Genomic DNA, 16,391 nt, shown 5'->3' on the forward strand with positions numbered 1-16,391 from the left:
CGGTGTGTGCGTACTTGTGCATAAATGTGCATCTGTGTTTATGTGTGTATGCATATGTGTGTTTAGACGGGGGGGGGTTGGGCAGGGTGGGTAATATTGTTAACGTTCCTCATTGGCTGAAATATTTTCTCTGGCAGCTAGAAAACGTGATCCTGCCTGCAGAGGCACTGCAGTGTGTGCTGCAGCGAGAGAGAGCAATGAGAGCGAGAGAGAGGGAGTGAGCGAGAGAGAGAGAGAGAGAGAGAGAGACTGATGGGGGGTGGGCAGGCAAAACAAGCCACATGCATAAGGAGGCAGCCAGAGGCACAGAGACAGAGAGGGAGAGTGTGTGAGTGTGCATGTATGTGTGAAAACACTGCGCATGTGTGACTGCGAGGCGCACTGACCGGAGCAGACGGAGAAGAAGAAAGAGGAGTAATGAACCGCAGCTGAGAGATAACAGCAGAGGAGAGGGACAGAAAGGGAAGAGAGGTTTTACCTGAAGACCAGACGACGAGGAAGGAAGAGAAGGGGGGAACGTAACAGCGCAGGAGCTCAGAACAAGCTGAATAATTTGAGCAGCGGTGACCGAGGGATGGAGAAAGAGAGACCGGAGGGAGACGCTCAGCCGCTGCTCAGAGGTGTAGGTGTGGAGGTGGGAGAGTGAAGGACAGAAGTACCAGAGAGAAGAGGAGGAGAGGAACGAGGGATGCGGAGTTGGATGAAGGCAGCCCGAGACGTGACGCATCCACCTTGCAACAGCTTCCTCCATCTTACATCTCCTCCATGTTCTCCCTGCCTCGCCGCTGCTGCTGCTGCTGCTGCTCGTCGTTCGTCCCGCTAGAATTGAACGGACAGGAGAGAGCATCCTCCCTCTGGTCGGACAAACGTCTGAACAAAGAGACCGAGCGGCTCGATTTTTCTCTTCACAGAGCAACAACAACAACTGGAACGGGAGCGAGAAAGGACTGGAACAAGACAAGTGCGTAGGCAGACAGGTGAGGATGAGAAAGGCTTGTATCTGTGTCATAGAGAAGATTGGGGAATAATCTGCATAGTTTGCACCTGCATGTTTCAGATCCACGAGGTGTGGCTTCTAACTAATGATCTTTGGTTTCCAGCTCTCTGTGTGCAAGAGTCAAAAAAAACAGAGGTGGCCTTTGCCTTTTTGCTTTGTTGTGTTAAGCTGGGATTTGCATGGTTGTTGCATCATGGCCGTCCATTTTGCAGACACACACTCACACACACGGATGCATGAATGAAGACACACATATATGCACAGAGAAACACACCTGCACGCCTGCTTATCTGCATCGACCACAAACAACGATTAGGATCTGTGAGCAAGGCTGCGACGATGTGTGGGTTTCGGTGGAGATGTGCATCTTCAGGGTGTCATGTCTCCAGCGGTTATGACATTTCACAGACCTCTGCACAGACAGACAGTGGGGGCAGGAGGAAGAGGAGGGGGGGTGATAGGGACAGGGCAAGAACGGCCTGTTCTGTAGATGTCAGCAGCATTAAGGCATCTCCATATTGGCCATACATTGGCGCTGCAGTGAGAGTGCTGGGTACACCATGCTGCGATTGCATAACCGCTCCTGATCACACACCCCTCCCACATGCTAGAGCAGCTCCATCTCACCCTCTAAATATTTTGGCCATCTCGCCTCTATCTCACAGTCCCCTCACGGGTCACCGCTCACACGACATCAACAACGCCGTCCACCTTAACCCTGAGCTGAGACAGCAGCCTCCTCAAAAGAAAAATCAATCGTCTTAATCAATCAAGGGGCTGTTGTTATTGAAGAGCCAGACATTTTGCTGAACCGTTCCGTCATTAATCTTCGATGAGGCGTCTGTCAGGCAGAGCGATGATGGTTATTGCTTTTATTTTTCTTGCCCGTGTGTGCAGCTCTGCCATGTTGCCGTGGGAGCTACACAAACGAGAACAAAGAGCACTTGGCTGTAATGAATTGCGAGGCAAAATGGCCGATGTCTGCCATGAATGACAGCAGGCTGAATTATTAAAAACAACCCCCCCCCCACATACTTGCTAAGCACTTTCTGCCCATGCAAAAACACAAACATGAGACTGCCATCATACACTTCTGTGTGGAGTACTTGGATGTAATCACAGCTTGATGGACGGACTCTAAAAATAAAAACTAGACCTAAACATCATATCTGGATGTGAGTCCTGGGGAAAATATTTAAATCTTCAGTTAAAATCTTTTAATTGCATTCGCCTGACATCAGCCTGCCTTTGTTACATGCAAATTAGATTATTACAAACCAAAGCTCATTGAGAAAGACATGACTTATAAAAAAATACTATACAAAAGGGACATCTTGGTATTATAGACATAAAAACCAGCTGCACCACACTCAAACTGTACAATATGCCCCAGAAGTAAAACCTCCTGTATTGAAATCATTCACAGTACTTCACTGAATCCCCTGCAAATGCCACGATTTCCAGAGAAAAGCTGCAGCCAGCAAATATACAGTAAATCTGAGGATTTGTCCTCAGATCACGCTAAGGTCATAACTTGTTACGTAATCCAAATAACAACATAATATCCCACACAGGTCCGAGGAGAGATGCGCCGATGTTTTTTACCAGCCGAGGCATGAATGTGGATACACATCTCAACATAGCTGGCATACCTGACATACTGCTGGTATGTGGTGGTGTCGGGGCACAAATACCCGGACTGCCTGTTCGGACCAGACGAACAGACTGCACGTGCAGATGAATGGATGGACAGGATGGATGGATGGATGGAGAGATTAATAGATAGATATCCATTGAGAGAAAAGAAAGAGAGCGAGGGAGGGGAGGGAGGGGTCTCCATGAGTCATTCAGAACATGGTGCCCTTCGCCTGCTGTCCGATCTGCACAGGTGGAGTCTATCCAGTTTGATCATGATGACCTGAACTGTGTGTATCTGTGTGTGTGTGTGAGCATAGTGGGAGTGTGAGAGGATAGGAATGTTCTAGGCGTGTGGATCTGTGTGTGTTTTCCCCTCTCTTAAGGTGTGTTTGTGTCAGTTTAATCAGTCGGAGATAAATCCAGCATGATACACACATTTAAAAATGTTCCTCTTAGTGGCTCTATCTGTGTGTTATCTGTTTGTTTGTGTGTCGGCTGGAATGTAAAGGGTGGTGCCGCGTACATGATGGGGAGTCGTCCGAGGGTGAGAATGTTCTAGGATATGCGTGTGTGTGACTTTACACTGTGTATGCAGCTCTTTGTGTGTTTAATGGTATGAGGAATTTGCTGCTGAGACAGACTCCTCTGACAACTCTGTGGTCAGCGCTCCTCTTCCTCCTCTGTGCTTGTGATGACGAGGTCAAATGCCTGCCATGATTTCATTAGTGTAATAATTCCTCTGCAGGGAGAGGATCCAGAGCTATGCACACACACGCACGCACACACACTCAATGTCAAGACTGTGGGAGAGCTGCAGCACCCTGTTAATATGGTGGCTGGGTCGGAGATGAGCTCCTTACATAACAGGAGAGGGCTCCGTCGATTAGGAGGAGGCTGCGCCAAAGCTGGCCCATCAGCAGGCAGCCTGCGTCAGTTATCAGCCCTTTTCATAGCACTGTCACCAAATTAGAGGGTAATTTTAGCTGCTTCATCTCCCCCAGGCTCAAAGGCTCCTCATGCAGCCTGGATGCTTTATCAACTCGACCCCTGTCACCAGCAGACAGACATGTTTTCACAAGCTGTTTATATCCACAAGATGTGTCCAGACATTCATGGTTGTTTGAACTTTCTGCTCTTATTTTGGCCTGGGAATTTCTTAATTGTTAGTACTGTGGTTGTTACCATATTTGTATCCCTCTAGCCTTGGCATTGACATAAAAGAGCTTGATGCTCAGTCACGTATCTCCTGAATTAACAATGGTTGATGATGATGGTGATGATTTGATTTTAAAACAGTAGTTGAACTGATGCTAGACTTTGTAGGCCAATACCAATATCACTATTTTACACAAAGTGACTTTAAAAATTCAAGGAAACGGATTACCTCAAAATTACCAAGTAAAGTTGACTAATAATTTAAGGGTTTTTTGTTTGATTGTCTGTTTTTTTTTACTTTTTAGCTCATACAACTTTAGTTTAGTACAACTTTACTTGCTTATTCTATGGTAATCGGTTTCCAACTTTACAGCGCACAGTTTGTTTTGTTTTGTTTTGTTTTGTTTTGTTTTGTTTTGGTTTGGTTTTTTTTGTTTGTTTTGCGTGAACATAAATACTTTATAAATCCTGTACACTTTTTTGTTTTCTGCAGTTAATGTAGCAGAGACACTGTTTCTATTCTAAATTACCTCAAACATATCTTTGGGATTTCTGTGAGACAATTCACTGTTATTTATTGGCCCATATACACACTACTACAGATATGTCTGCAATTAGCTAATACAGTATAAGTAGATTTATCAGGCTAGCTCTAATTCTAATCATTAGTTACTACAATTTGAATTAAATTCAACATTCAGGCCTAAAGTAACAATATTGCACTTACACAACCAATAATAGAGCTAGGAAACATGATTATAATGGAGTATACTATAGTGCCATAGAGTTTTTCGACACATTTTTAAAACCAAAGAAGCCAAAAATCATCATCAAACAGTTATGTTTAATATCATGACTTTGATTGTCGGTGGCTCATTCAGTGTTTGTTTCATGAAATGTGACTGTGGTCATCATAATATTTTGATTTAGGGAAAATTGTCTTTTATAGGCTCAGTTCACTGTTACATTTTCGGTCATTTTGTACAAATGTCCTTCTTACTGTTAATGTTTGCCATCATATACGCATTCATGATGATTGTTTCTCAAAAAATCCTTGCACAAATATCTTCTAAAAGCACCAGGCGTCACCCCCTAAATATATCTCTGTCTTTACCAAACGTGTATGAATACATACTGCGTTTGCAAGAGGATGAGAAAGCCTATTTTAGGAGAGGTGTTGCAGCGCTGCAGTGTTGGAGGAACACGTGGTGAGACAGCGAGTGATTCTGGTAAACAGCTCTGTGTGTTGAGGTGTACAATGCAGATATGTCAACATTGAGAGAGGATAAAGGGGAGAAAACAAACGTTTGCCTGCTCGCCTAATATGGCTCGCCGCATCACGTGAAAGTGCTGGGCTGAAGCACTTCCGCCTGTTAGGTACATCTCTCTCATTCGGTGTGAATCTTCAGCAGGGGATGGGGGCAGGAAACCACTGAGTGGTACATAGATAAACAAACCATAAATAGAAGCCAAAACCAGCACTGCATGTGCTCTCTCTCCTCTCTTTTTCTCTCTCTTTCTCTTTCTCTCTCTCTTCCTCACCATGTAGGTCACCTCCTCTGCTCAGTTTTTTTTTTCCTGTAATGAATCATCAGTGTTGACAGCCTTGCAGAGAATGAGAGATGTGTCATCCTCCCTCCTCTGCTGTTTGGCAGCTTTTGTTATGGTCAAACTAAAGATTTTCGTCCATGCACTTGTTCCTTTTTTTTTTCAGAAACCCACACACAGTATGACACAAACGCTCAATGGGGAATATAAACTGTTCCTACGCATGTTTGAGTCAAACTGACGCAACTCACAAGATGATGCTGATAGGAAACAGGAAGTATACATAGCCACAACGTGTGTCACAATCACCTGCTCGGAGCAGACAGTGAGGCAGGTTATAGCTACTGCTTACAGCACAGTGTATGACTGATATAACACTCTTAGTCAAGTCTTAAAGGAGACCTATTACACTTTTTCGCTTGTTTCCTTTCCTTCAGTGTTTTAAAGGTCCTTGTGCACGTAAAAGATCTTGACAATTAAAAAGGTCTGCACCAACAGAAGCGCCTCTCTCCCACAGAAAACACTGCTCCTGAAACGCCTCATCAGTAGTCCCGCCTTTAATTCTGTGACTTTGTGACGTAAGAATTGAATTGATTTATTTGTTGTCGGGGTGCTGGCTCAGGTGTGTGTGAACTGACCAATCAGAGCAGACTGGGTATTCAGGAGGAGGGGGCTTAAAGAGACATGAGCTAAAAAAAAAACGACAGAGGTGGGAATACAATGTTGCAGCACTGGACAGTATGAGAAATCTGGTGTGTTTTTTGAGCACTATAGAATGTAAAAGTATTTTAGTAGTAACCCAAAATAGAAATAATACGTATGTTTCCTTTAAAATGGTGAAGCTTATCTTAATATATAGGGGAGAAAAGGGGGTTGTCTGTGTTCTCGTGGGGTGTGTAGGGGGCAAACATTTGCTTAAGGCAAACATTTTGATGCATAACATGTATGTGTGTATGTGCCAGAACAAATGACATCTCTAATAATCTTCACCACACCAAATAAAAGAAATCTAATTCATGACAAATAACATGATTTTGAGACATCTACAGAGCGATTAAAGCTCAAATGTATTAAGGATGATCACAACACATATCATACTGCAGAAACACTCAGTGGTTCAAAGCCCATTTTCAGTTTTTCGTCACGTCGTGAAAATGTATCAATTAAATTGTATTACTTAGGCCATAGTTAAAAGTGGTGGTGCAGTGGACTGCGTCTTATCGAGAGGTTATACTGATCTGATTTACACTCACCACAAACTTCAGACGTGCAGGTTCTGTGTTTGAAATTATCAGTACACCTCATATCCACGTAATCTTCCGACTTTGTGGCACGCTGATTTTGTTTAGTTAAAAGCGAGGCATACACTCTGTGCCGCTCCCTAGAGCGTGTGGCAACATAATAATTATCTCTCTTTAAAGAGACACACCTGGGCAGAGGCCAAGATGCAAAAGGAAATAGGACAAAAGGTTTTTTTCTCTGAGCGAGCAGCCTTTGTCAACACAAAGAACCTGATCTTCATACAGCTACAGTGAACTCAGTCAAAGCAGCCACGCAGCATGCTTTCAAGGAAATGCAATGAAAATGTAAAAAAGCATGTTTCTTGTGAACTTGTGTTGTTCCTGTTCTTTCCATATTAAATCTACTTAAAATTCACAATAACACAATGTGTTTACAGGAGCAAAAATGCATGTGTTGAATACATTTTTTTATTGTTTTCCCAGGTAGATGGACCAAAGGAATCGAGTCTGAGACACTGAAAAAAGGAGACAAGCACAGAGGCATCCTTCAGACTGTTATCACATCTTCTGCTCAGCTATTTGAAAGTCCCAAAAACACCTTCACTCCCACCTCTGGAGAAGGAATTCAGGAGGCTTTGAGCTTGAAGGAGACCTCCCCTGAGAAAGACCTCCTCCCTCTTTCTTATCAACGAGCCACCTAAAGGGTCACACAGGGTCACCTGACCAAACTGGATCAAGAGCAAAGGGACAGACTGCAGCTTTTTCTATGTTTCTCACGCACTCGAGCACGACCGCAGCCAAAAACAGGAAGTCAAGCGGGCGTTTTAGCGAGAAACACATGTAAGGGCTAGTTCGAGAAGGCAAGAGTTTCCTTGGCAGGCCACAGGATATAGTTCAAGACAATAACTTCTTGGACCTTTATGAACTGCCTGAACTCAACCCCCCAACACCCCTCTCAAGCCACCAACCTGTACTGTATGTATATATGTGAGCATCTGTGTGCATATGAGATTATTTATTGGTGAGAACATATCTTTGTGCTAAAGTACTCACTGTCCTTCTGTGTGTATATATTCTGCAAACAGCCATCAGAGACAGCACAGGAACATCAGCATAATAAGTTAGTAAAAACAACAAAAAAACTACCTTTAAGTAGTCAACACTGGTCAGATAGTGTAAGCTGGACTGTTAAATAATTTGTACATATCAGCAGTGACAGAATAAGAGCTGCAGATTGTGGTGCTCTGGCTGAGCTCTCCTATCTGTCTGCCCCTCATAAAGACTCAGGCTGACAGTCGCGTCTACCACAAGGGGGATCTCTTTGAGGGAAACATGGAGGCAACCATTCGTCCTCATGTTCCCTCGAATGGCTGACTTATGAGCAAGAGCCCAATTATTTTCCCCTTGCCCAGAACCAGGCAGGTGTGTCCAGCGCAGATAAGAGCCACAGCCCCTATCTCTCCCACCTCCAAAGACGTGCGAATGTCCTGCCTCAGGCGTCAGCCGGTCACCATCCCCATGGACACGGTTAAGATCATCCAGTCGGAGAAGTTCCCCAGAGAGTGCCCTGTGCCCGTCACCCAGCCGCGCTATGCCCCACCACCCAGAGTGGCCTGGGACGGAGGAGGCGAAGGCGAAATCATCGTCAACCAGGCCTGCAGTGATATCACCCTGGACATGACAGGCTCCCCCCGGCCCATGGTGTCCCCTGCGGCCCCCGTCCTGCGCAGGGAGCAGAGCTTCCTGGCGCAGCGCAAAACCAGTGCCAATGAAATCTGCTACCACCAGTTCCACTACAAGATGGAGGACGTCATCGTCAACCAGTACGTGCTGCGCTCCTCCTCCACCTCCTCCTCGACTTCTTCCTCCTCCTCTTCGGGACCCGTCATGCCCTGCGAGCCCCTGGACTGCCCCACCTGCGGTCACACCTACAACTTCGCCGGCAAGCGTCCGCGCATCCTCTCCTGCCTGCACTCGGTGTGTGAGGAGTGCCTGCAGATCCTCTACGAGTCCTGTCCCAAGTACAAGTTCATCTCTTGCCCCACGTGCCGGCGCGAGACGGTGCTGTTCACTGACTATGGCCTGGCTGCTCTGGCCATCAACACCAGCATCCTGAGCCGCTTGCCCTCTGACCCCAATGGGCCCGTGCAGTGGGGCGGGGACGCCGACCGCAGCTGCTACCAGACTGTGCGCCAATACTGCCAGTCAGCCTGCACTTGCCAGATCGCCAACCCCTTGTCCTCCTGTGGCATCATGTAGACAAGGGGGGACGCTGCAGGCATGACTCGACGCTGTCCCCTCCCACCACCACCACCACCACCGCCACCACTCTTTTCGTCTATAAGCTACACCCTCTTTGCCAATCCCCCTCCCCCCCTCCCTCACAGACATACAGTAAATAAATCCCTCCACAGATGTTATCTCTATATATTTAATAGCACAGATGGATGCTGTGTGGGACTAACGGATGCCGATGGTTCGAGAAATAGTAAATAAATGTATTTTATGTATGGACTGGAATCCTATTCACCCTCTCTCGTTTGGTTGGACGTGTTTGTCATTGACATCTCTTTACATGGGAATGCCAGGGGAGGTCTATCCCCCCAACCTAGGTGAATAAAGATTAAATAAATGATAAAAGTAACTCTGTGTGGCCTGCACTTGTTATCTGCCAAGCTGCAAGAAAGGAGACGGCTGCAGAAGTCTGGCTTTCCTTTTTATTACTTAGTGCACTATGAAACTGTCTTAAATTTTGTCTTAAATATTGATGCATACTTTAAGAGCATAGTTAAAGGTAAGGGAGGCGATTCTGGAGAAAGTAGTCTCATTCCCAGGTAGTCAAATAGCAACGCTTTGTGCTGGTAATTGGCCAAAAGGGTCAGTACTTGACGACCTGAGAATGAGACTCAACAATCAACTATTTTTCTACAGAATTGTCACCTTTAATGGTTGTATTGTATTGCAATATGTTGAGGTATTTTCTAATGGGCTTTCTGGACAATTTGAGTGGGTTGAAATGCACCAAATACCACTAAGGACATCCCCAAATCTACAACCTATGTTTTGCAATTTAGGAGGAAGAATCAGAAATGGCTATGATGCTTAAAAAAATAAGGTAATTTTCAGGTACAAAGTCAAGGATGCTTTTATGGTATTTGCTCTTAAAACCCTTAAAGGATAACTTGAATTTCACACATTATAGTGTGTTTACAGTTGTAAAGTACATGTTGGGAACTACATTTGTGAAAAAGTAGTATAAAGCCTTTTGTGGCTTGAGAGGAAGCTGCATGTAACCTGATAAATTGCCTCTAGCGATGTCGTTCAGTGGCTATGTTGCATTGTGGGTAATGTAGGCAGCATGTTTTAAAAAAGGAAGAAGAAAGTGTAGAATAAAAAAGGCAATATCTCTGGTTATTGTCGATAATGAGTTTCAACAGTGTTATCGGAGTGGAATGCTTTCCAAAACCGGCCTACATAACCCACAATGCAATTTAGCCTGAGTGACATCACTTGCATGCAGCTTCTTCTAGAGCCACAAAAGGCTTAGGCTCATATGTGCACATTCAGTATTTGAGTATTTGATGGATCTGAAGCATGTTTCTCTCATAATGCAGGAATTATAGACCAAGACAAAATTATTAAGAATTTCAAAGAGAGAGTTATATTTACATTATATTACTTGACATTTACAGAATAACATACTGTAAACTGCACACCAGGAGTCTTTACAGATTTGCAAAAAATATATATATACAAGGTTGATATGTGTATTCCAAGCTGCATAGTGCTGTGAGAAATTAAATTCCCCATCACAATTTTATAGAAAATCATATTGTTTATCGATATAAATAATGAAGGCACATGTAGCAGACAATAAATAAACATGGCAGACTGCTCCCTCACAGGAGCTGAATAGGCAGTCAGTTTGAAAGCAGCGACAGTGCTCAGACTTGAAGGAAGTCTTTCTCCTCTTCAGAGCTGAAACCAAAACATCCATCCGTCATCATTTACACAGGCAGAGTTTTCCTCCTGTTCCTCCTGAACAGCTGGCTCAACCGTTTCCGGGCCGAGTTTTTCTCAGATGGCTGCATCTGTTGGCTGTATGGATAAAAAATTCATGAAACAGAGCTGAAATAAGCCAGCGTAGGAAAAGCTGCAAGCAGTATGTAAGCTAAGGTTCATGAAAAAACAGGGGACAAAATGTTCAAGAGGAGCAGAAGCATGGAGTGAAAATGAACTCCCAGCAAAGCCTCTGCGTCTACTGTGCATTACCTCCGGACCACTGCGTCGCTGTGGCCGGCTGCCATGTTGGAGCAGGACACACATTTCCTCAGAGCATCATGCATCATGTGAGATTAATGATTCTTAGAGGTTACAGTTATAAATATCATATCTCACCTCTTTAAATCTCTCGAAGCAGAGTCATCTCTTCTGAGAGACCCAATTTTAAATCTCCAGTTCTTGTAGGTTTTATTATTCTCTTCTTCCTTAGACTCCTGAAAAGACACAATAAATATTTGTGGATCAAAATGATAGAAATCTATGGGAACAAAAATAGAGCATATATCTTATTACTACATGAGGGCTGTTGTTTTGATTATGTGTTTGTGTGTATTGTACCTGCTTCTCATGGTCCTCCTCTATCTTCTCCAGCAGGTCATTTGTACTCAGCTGCTGCCCCCTGCAGTCTGCATTCAGCCTTCCTGCACCAAGCACACAACAATAAGGCCACAGTAAACACAAGACAGACTGGCAGGAAGATATTGAATAAACAAAACATATCAACACAAAAGGTGAAATTGGAAAGAAACAGGTCAATTGGGACTCACTTAAATGTAGTTTTGCAAGACTCGTGTCTGAAGATGATCTCTGCCGAAAATGTCCGGGACGATATTCTTTCCGTTGTTGGGGTTCACTGGAAGTTTGCTCTGCTCTTTCAAGACTCTGACAAGAAGAGAGGTCCTCCTCAGCAGCTTTAGAGTCGCTCTGGGAGAGCCAAGTGATAACAAAAACAATATTGTGAGGCTTTGATCTGTATTAACCCTCAGGCTGCAAGATGATATCCTATCATTACCAGATTGACAAGCTCATGGCATGTTTATAAAGCCTGATGTGGAATCTGTGACTCCTTCATAATTGCTTTGCAGAGATGTTGTACATGAATGTCTTCACCTGGCTCACCTCCATTTCCTGATGCTCCCGCGGGGCATTCACCTCCATCTGTAACGCTTGGTTGTGCATCTGCTGTCTGGCAACTTCCTCCAACATTTGGCACACCTGCTCCAGGTAGCTGAGCCCGGGACTCAGTCCTTTCCCTTCCTCCTCGCCGAGGTCCTGCACAGATCGAGCAAGAAAATGTTACCTTCTAGGATAGACATGTAATGTAGCTTTAAAGTTGCAAAATACTGTAGTATAAACATAAATTGGCACTCATTAGAGTGCATACCTCCACCCACGCCTGACAGTCACTTTTAATTTAAGCCTCATCCAATTTCAAACTGGATAATCTTGTATCACTAAATTCTATATCACCCGTAAGTGTTTCTCCATAATTAAAGCTCAGGATCTACATCCAACTCACTCATAGACACCAGCAACCTAAAAACCATTGATGTTTTTCATCAAGATCCATGCATTATTCCCTGAGAAATTAAGAAAAATGTCAAAAATCTTACTATCTCACATTGTTAGAGAACATGAGAAAAAAAATCCGGATCTGTCCCTTCAACTGGACCTGCACCAAAAGTTAATGGGCTCTATTCTGGGCTGAGACCCATCTTCCATTCAAGTTTCATGGAAATCCGTTCAGTAGTTTTTGTGTAATCATGCTTACAAACCAACCAACTAACAAACAGACCTCCTTAATGGAGGCAACAAATCATAGGGGACATTATCCAGCGGCAGTTATTAGCCATGCATGGCTCTATGGGGGGCAGTGTTGTGTCTGTCCACCCCTTTGGTTCAGACTAAAGTATCTCAACATCTGCCTGATGGATTGACGTGAAATCTTGAACACACAATCACGGTGCGATGGTGCTACTGACTTCGGTGATCCCCGTCCATCCTCTAGTGTCACCAGCAGGCAGACATTTGTAGTTTTGAAGACTACATATTTCAACTTACTTTGGTTTACACCTGCAAAACTAATGACATCCCCATCAGTCTCCATTGAATGTGTCATCCAACAGTCGTCCAACAGTCCAAACCTCAAAGATATTACATTTATAACAATATAAAACAAAAGAGCAAGATGGAGAATATTCTCACATTTTAACAAGCTGAAATGAAATGTTTCCCATTTTGCTTCTAAGCCAAGTTATTAGTTGACTATGAAACATTTTATCAGTGAACTTTTAGTTGATCATAACTTCATTCAGCACGAACTTCAGATAAGTAGTAAAATACTACTACTAATAAAATATAATATCCAAACCATTCTTAGATTATTTTATGGGAGTTTGATATTTGTAATATCAGGATATGGATCACAGTAAATGATAATATTCAATATAACTTGTCCTTAGCATGAACTTTGAACACAACAATGAAACAGGATGATTAAACTGTAATTACATGTACCAGTAGCAAAGTATATAATTGAGTAATTATGCCAACTTTACATTGTTTGACTCGTTGGCAGGCGAATGCATTTCTCAAAGCCTTTTAATGCTGGCTTTCAGAGAAACGAACAGTGTGCACACACACCTACAGACCAAAATAACTTGATGAAGTTAATTGGATACAGCAGGTACAACTAATCCAGTTATTTCAACACCTTTGTGTGCTGTCAGCAGGACCAGTTTGTCGCTCACTGACTCATAAAGAGGAACTTCTCCATTCTTCTTTTACACCTTTGCTCAAAAATCTCATTTTAAATCAAGACACATTTTTTTCCGCTCTGTGGTTAACAACGTGTATCTAAAGCCACACAGATTGCTTAACTTCCCCCACATGTCATGTCCATTCCTCTAATGCCTGTAGGCGTAAAGTCACCTGGGCAGACTGGTTTATGATCCCTTGCACCGCAGACGGGCTCGTGACGGGCTGCAAGCTTAAAAGAGATCCTGCGTGAGTAATGACATGCCTGTCTTACTTTAGATTTGAGAGCAAACTGTGTGTTGCAACCTTTTAACTAAGGTAAGAAAGTAGAGACCTTGTCACACCTCGGGGACTTTCCTTCCCGTTACAGTTACGAGCCTGTGTGAGCTGTGCAAGACCATACATGTTACTGTGAAACTGAGGTCATACTGAAACTGCTTCCAAATAAGCACAAAGAGAAGTGAAACACATCATGGGAATGTTTGTCTCGCTCCTGTTTTTCCTAAAAACGCTAATTTCGTAAATATTTATACATAGTTTGGTTTGTGACATAAACATATCTCACCTCTAATCTTTTCTGAACTGGCTGCCTGTCACAAATCATAGACGCTGGTCGTCTGCGGGTCAGCCTCATGGGCTCCACTGGGTTGACCGTTGTCCATTGCCCAAAGCTCTGTGGCCTTTGACCTCTCATTAACTCCGATGTGTGCCTTCTGGGTTGAAAAGATGCTCGAGGTCGTCGCCGGAGCACCTCCTCCACTGTGAGGGGCTCTGGATTGTCCTGTCGGTGTTTGGAGTCAGTCCTCTGCAGAGTTTGCTCCACTTTTTGGTGCAAGGCAGAAGAGGAAGGTGGAGGAGAGAACAGGACGGGAGACTGTGGCGTTGAGGCTGGAGTGAGTCCTCCTGTCTCTGGTGTGAATGTGTCTATGTCTGCTTTGTCTGACGAGACGGAGCAGGACATAGCAAGGAAGGATGTGTCGGAGCTGGCTGTCTCCACTCCAGAGTCCACAGATTCTGAGCGCAGGTTCGTCCCCGTGTCAGAGGACGGTGTCGAAGGGTCTTCATCGTTATTTCCAAGCCATTCTGAGTCTGGACTCTGGCCTCCTTCAGCAACCCAAGTCTCCATGAGGTTTCCAAAGCTCCTGTAAAGATTCATCTCCAAACCGCTGCCCCTCACACCTTCCTCTGCGTCTGAACTCCGACTGGAAACTGCACACCAGTTAAAGACAGCCTACGCAGACTGTAGCAGAATTCAAAACATCCCCTGTGATCCGCCTCCGTTCCTTCACCCCGCCCATCCCTAACATCTGTCCTGTCACAGCGCGGGAGCTGCGTGTTCATACCTGCTCCTCTCTGTCACTCAGTCCTGGGAAAAAAAACAGTGACTCATCTGTGGTGTTATTTGAATTGTTGGATTTGTCGTCACATCTGTAAGAAATCCAAGACATAACAGGAACAAGCCGTGACACGATTGTATAGATTTACCCCGCATGTGTGCGCACAGACAATAAAACTTGAGTCGAAGAAAGCTTTTAAGACACGGAGGTGCCGTAAAGGAATGCTGATAAAACAGATAAAACAAGAAGTCTCAGACATTAATCTTTGTCACAAGTTGAGATGGAAGCTTTAACGGAGAGTGAGAACATGAGAATGAGGAACACGATATGTTTGAATTCCTCGGTGGATTTACAGTGTGATGGTATGTGAGTGTGTGAAAAGGGGGACTGTAAGAAAAGTGAATGGTATTTCGTCACTCCGGTAAGAATTATCTGAGAGGAATGTGGAGAATGGACACTCCTGTGAACTGATTTGATCTACATTTTCTGGTCGAACTGTGACAGAGTGGGTCATCTTATCACACACACGCACACACACACACACTACAGAAGCAGGTTATTGTAAATCAGTGTGCGCAGACGGTAATGAATAATAACTCTTCCACCAACAATAAAAAACACAAATTGAATCCATTGTCTATTTATTTATGTTTGTTCACCTTCATTTTGTATGTTTCTGTCTTAATAAATGACACAACGCCCATATCAGGGCTGCAGCTACAACTGACACTGAGCTCAGGTTGTTTGTATTTTGTGGGATAAATCTGGTGAGAGTTACAGTATATTTCAATATAAAGGAGAAAATAAAAACAAAAACTTGAAGGGGCACAATGTAGTTTTGGAGAATAAATTCAAACTGAGAAATTTAATAAATACAATATTAATGAGGTAATCATACAATATTATTTTCCATATCTGTATAAACAAGCTGTTCTCAAAGGTCACCAGAACACTTTTTGAAGCCTGAAAGATGGCAGGGTCCGCCACACATAAAACAAAGTAAAACAGTATGAAATTGTGTTTGGTCAGTTTGTTTATTTAGTTTCGAAATCAGTCTCCTGATCTTCTAAATTTCTTCTCCAAAACTACATAATGCACCTTTAACGTGTTATTCTCGATGTTTTTGAAACACTATTTAGGTCTTTATGAAGCCAGATAACTTTGTACAGAAAATGTAAATTAAATCGTCATTTTCACTGAAGTAATCATGATGACGTGACATTTGTTTGTGTCTGTTTATAAAACAAACCTGTTTTCTTGCATTTGGAGAAAAGGTAAGACTGAGGCATCTATAATGCTGTTTTGTTTCATATTTCTAATGTGCAGCCATTATTCACACATAAAACATAAATAAATCCCGCCTCACAGGTTCTTATACTTTTAATAATTAAGATTAAGTGGGGGACTTTAATTAATCTTACTTTATCTATGTTTATTTTTCCAGTTATTTGTTTTTATTTATTAGTTAATCAGTGGTTTTAGTTTAAATAAATAAATAAATAAAGGGTCCTGGTCTTTACAGTATAAGCCTCCTGGTCACTGTAAACATTCTTCCACATCACATTCAGCCGCTAGGGGCCGTTGTTGAGCATTTATTTTAAAAAAAAAATAAAAAAAACATTTAAAAAACAAATCTAACAATTTAAAAGACAGCAG

At 43.3% G+C, this 16,391-nt stretch overlaps 2 protein-coding genes across 2 annotated transcripts; one reads left to right on the plus strand and one right to left on the minus strand.

Moving 5' to 3' along the window:
• Positions 1-204: 204 nt before the first annotated feature.
• rnf208 (ring finger protein 208) lies at positions 205-9,223 on the plus strand. The gene is made up of 2 exons (XM_084382625.1): positions 205-977; positions 7,063-9,223. The coding sequence occupies exon 2, from the start codon at positions 7,957-7,959 to the stop codon at positions 8,836-8,838; it is 882 nt and encodes a 293-aa protein (XP_084238751.1). The 5' UTR covers positions 205-977; positions 7,063-7,956; the 3' UTR covers positions 8,839-9,223.
• Positions 9,224-9,310: 87 nt separating this feature from the next.
• On the minus strand, positions 9,311-14,605 carry LOC311274712 (uncharacterized protein). The gene is made up of 6 exons (XM_084382624.1): positions 13,964-14,605; positions 11,752-11,913; positions 11,409-11,565; positions 11,200-11,282; positions 10,978-11,075; positions 9,311-10,677 (listed from the first exon to the last, which is right to left on the minus strand). The coding sequence occupies exons 1-6, from the start codon at positions 14,552-14,554 to the stop codon at positions 10,587-10,589; spliced, it is 1,182 nt and encodes a 393-aa protein (XP_084238750.1). The 5' UTR covers positions 14,555-14,605; the 3' UTR covers positions 9,311-10,586.
• Positions 14,606-16,391: the final 1,786 nt, after the last annotated feature.

The sequence above is a fragment of the Pagrus pagrus genome (genome assembly GCF_965226575.1).
Source record: "Pagrus pagrus genome assembly, chromosome: 19".
Taxonomy (NCBI): domain Eukaryota; kingdom Metazoa; phylum Chordata; class Actinopteri; order Spariformes; family Sparidae; genus Pagrus; species Pagrus pagrus.

Bases quoted from the DNA above. Each gene is read 5' to 3' on its own strand.
- rnf208 (XM_084382625.1), top strand. From the start codon at position 7,957: ATGAGCAAGAGCCCAATTATTTTCCCCTTGCCCAGAACCAGGCAGGTG.
- LOC311274712 (XM_084382624.1), bottom strand. From the start codon at position 14,554: ATGAATCTTTACAGGAGCTTTGGAAACCTCATGGAGACTTGGGTTGCT. The intron at 11,283-11,408 runs GTGAGTCCCAAT...TGCTTGGTGCAG, and splicing joins TCTTGCAAAACTACATTTAA to GAAGGCTGAATGCAGACTGC. The intron at 11,076-11,199 runs GTACAATACACA...GTGTCTTTTCAG, and splicing joins AGGAGGACCATGAGAAGCAG to GAGTCTAAGGAAGAAGAGAA.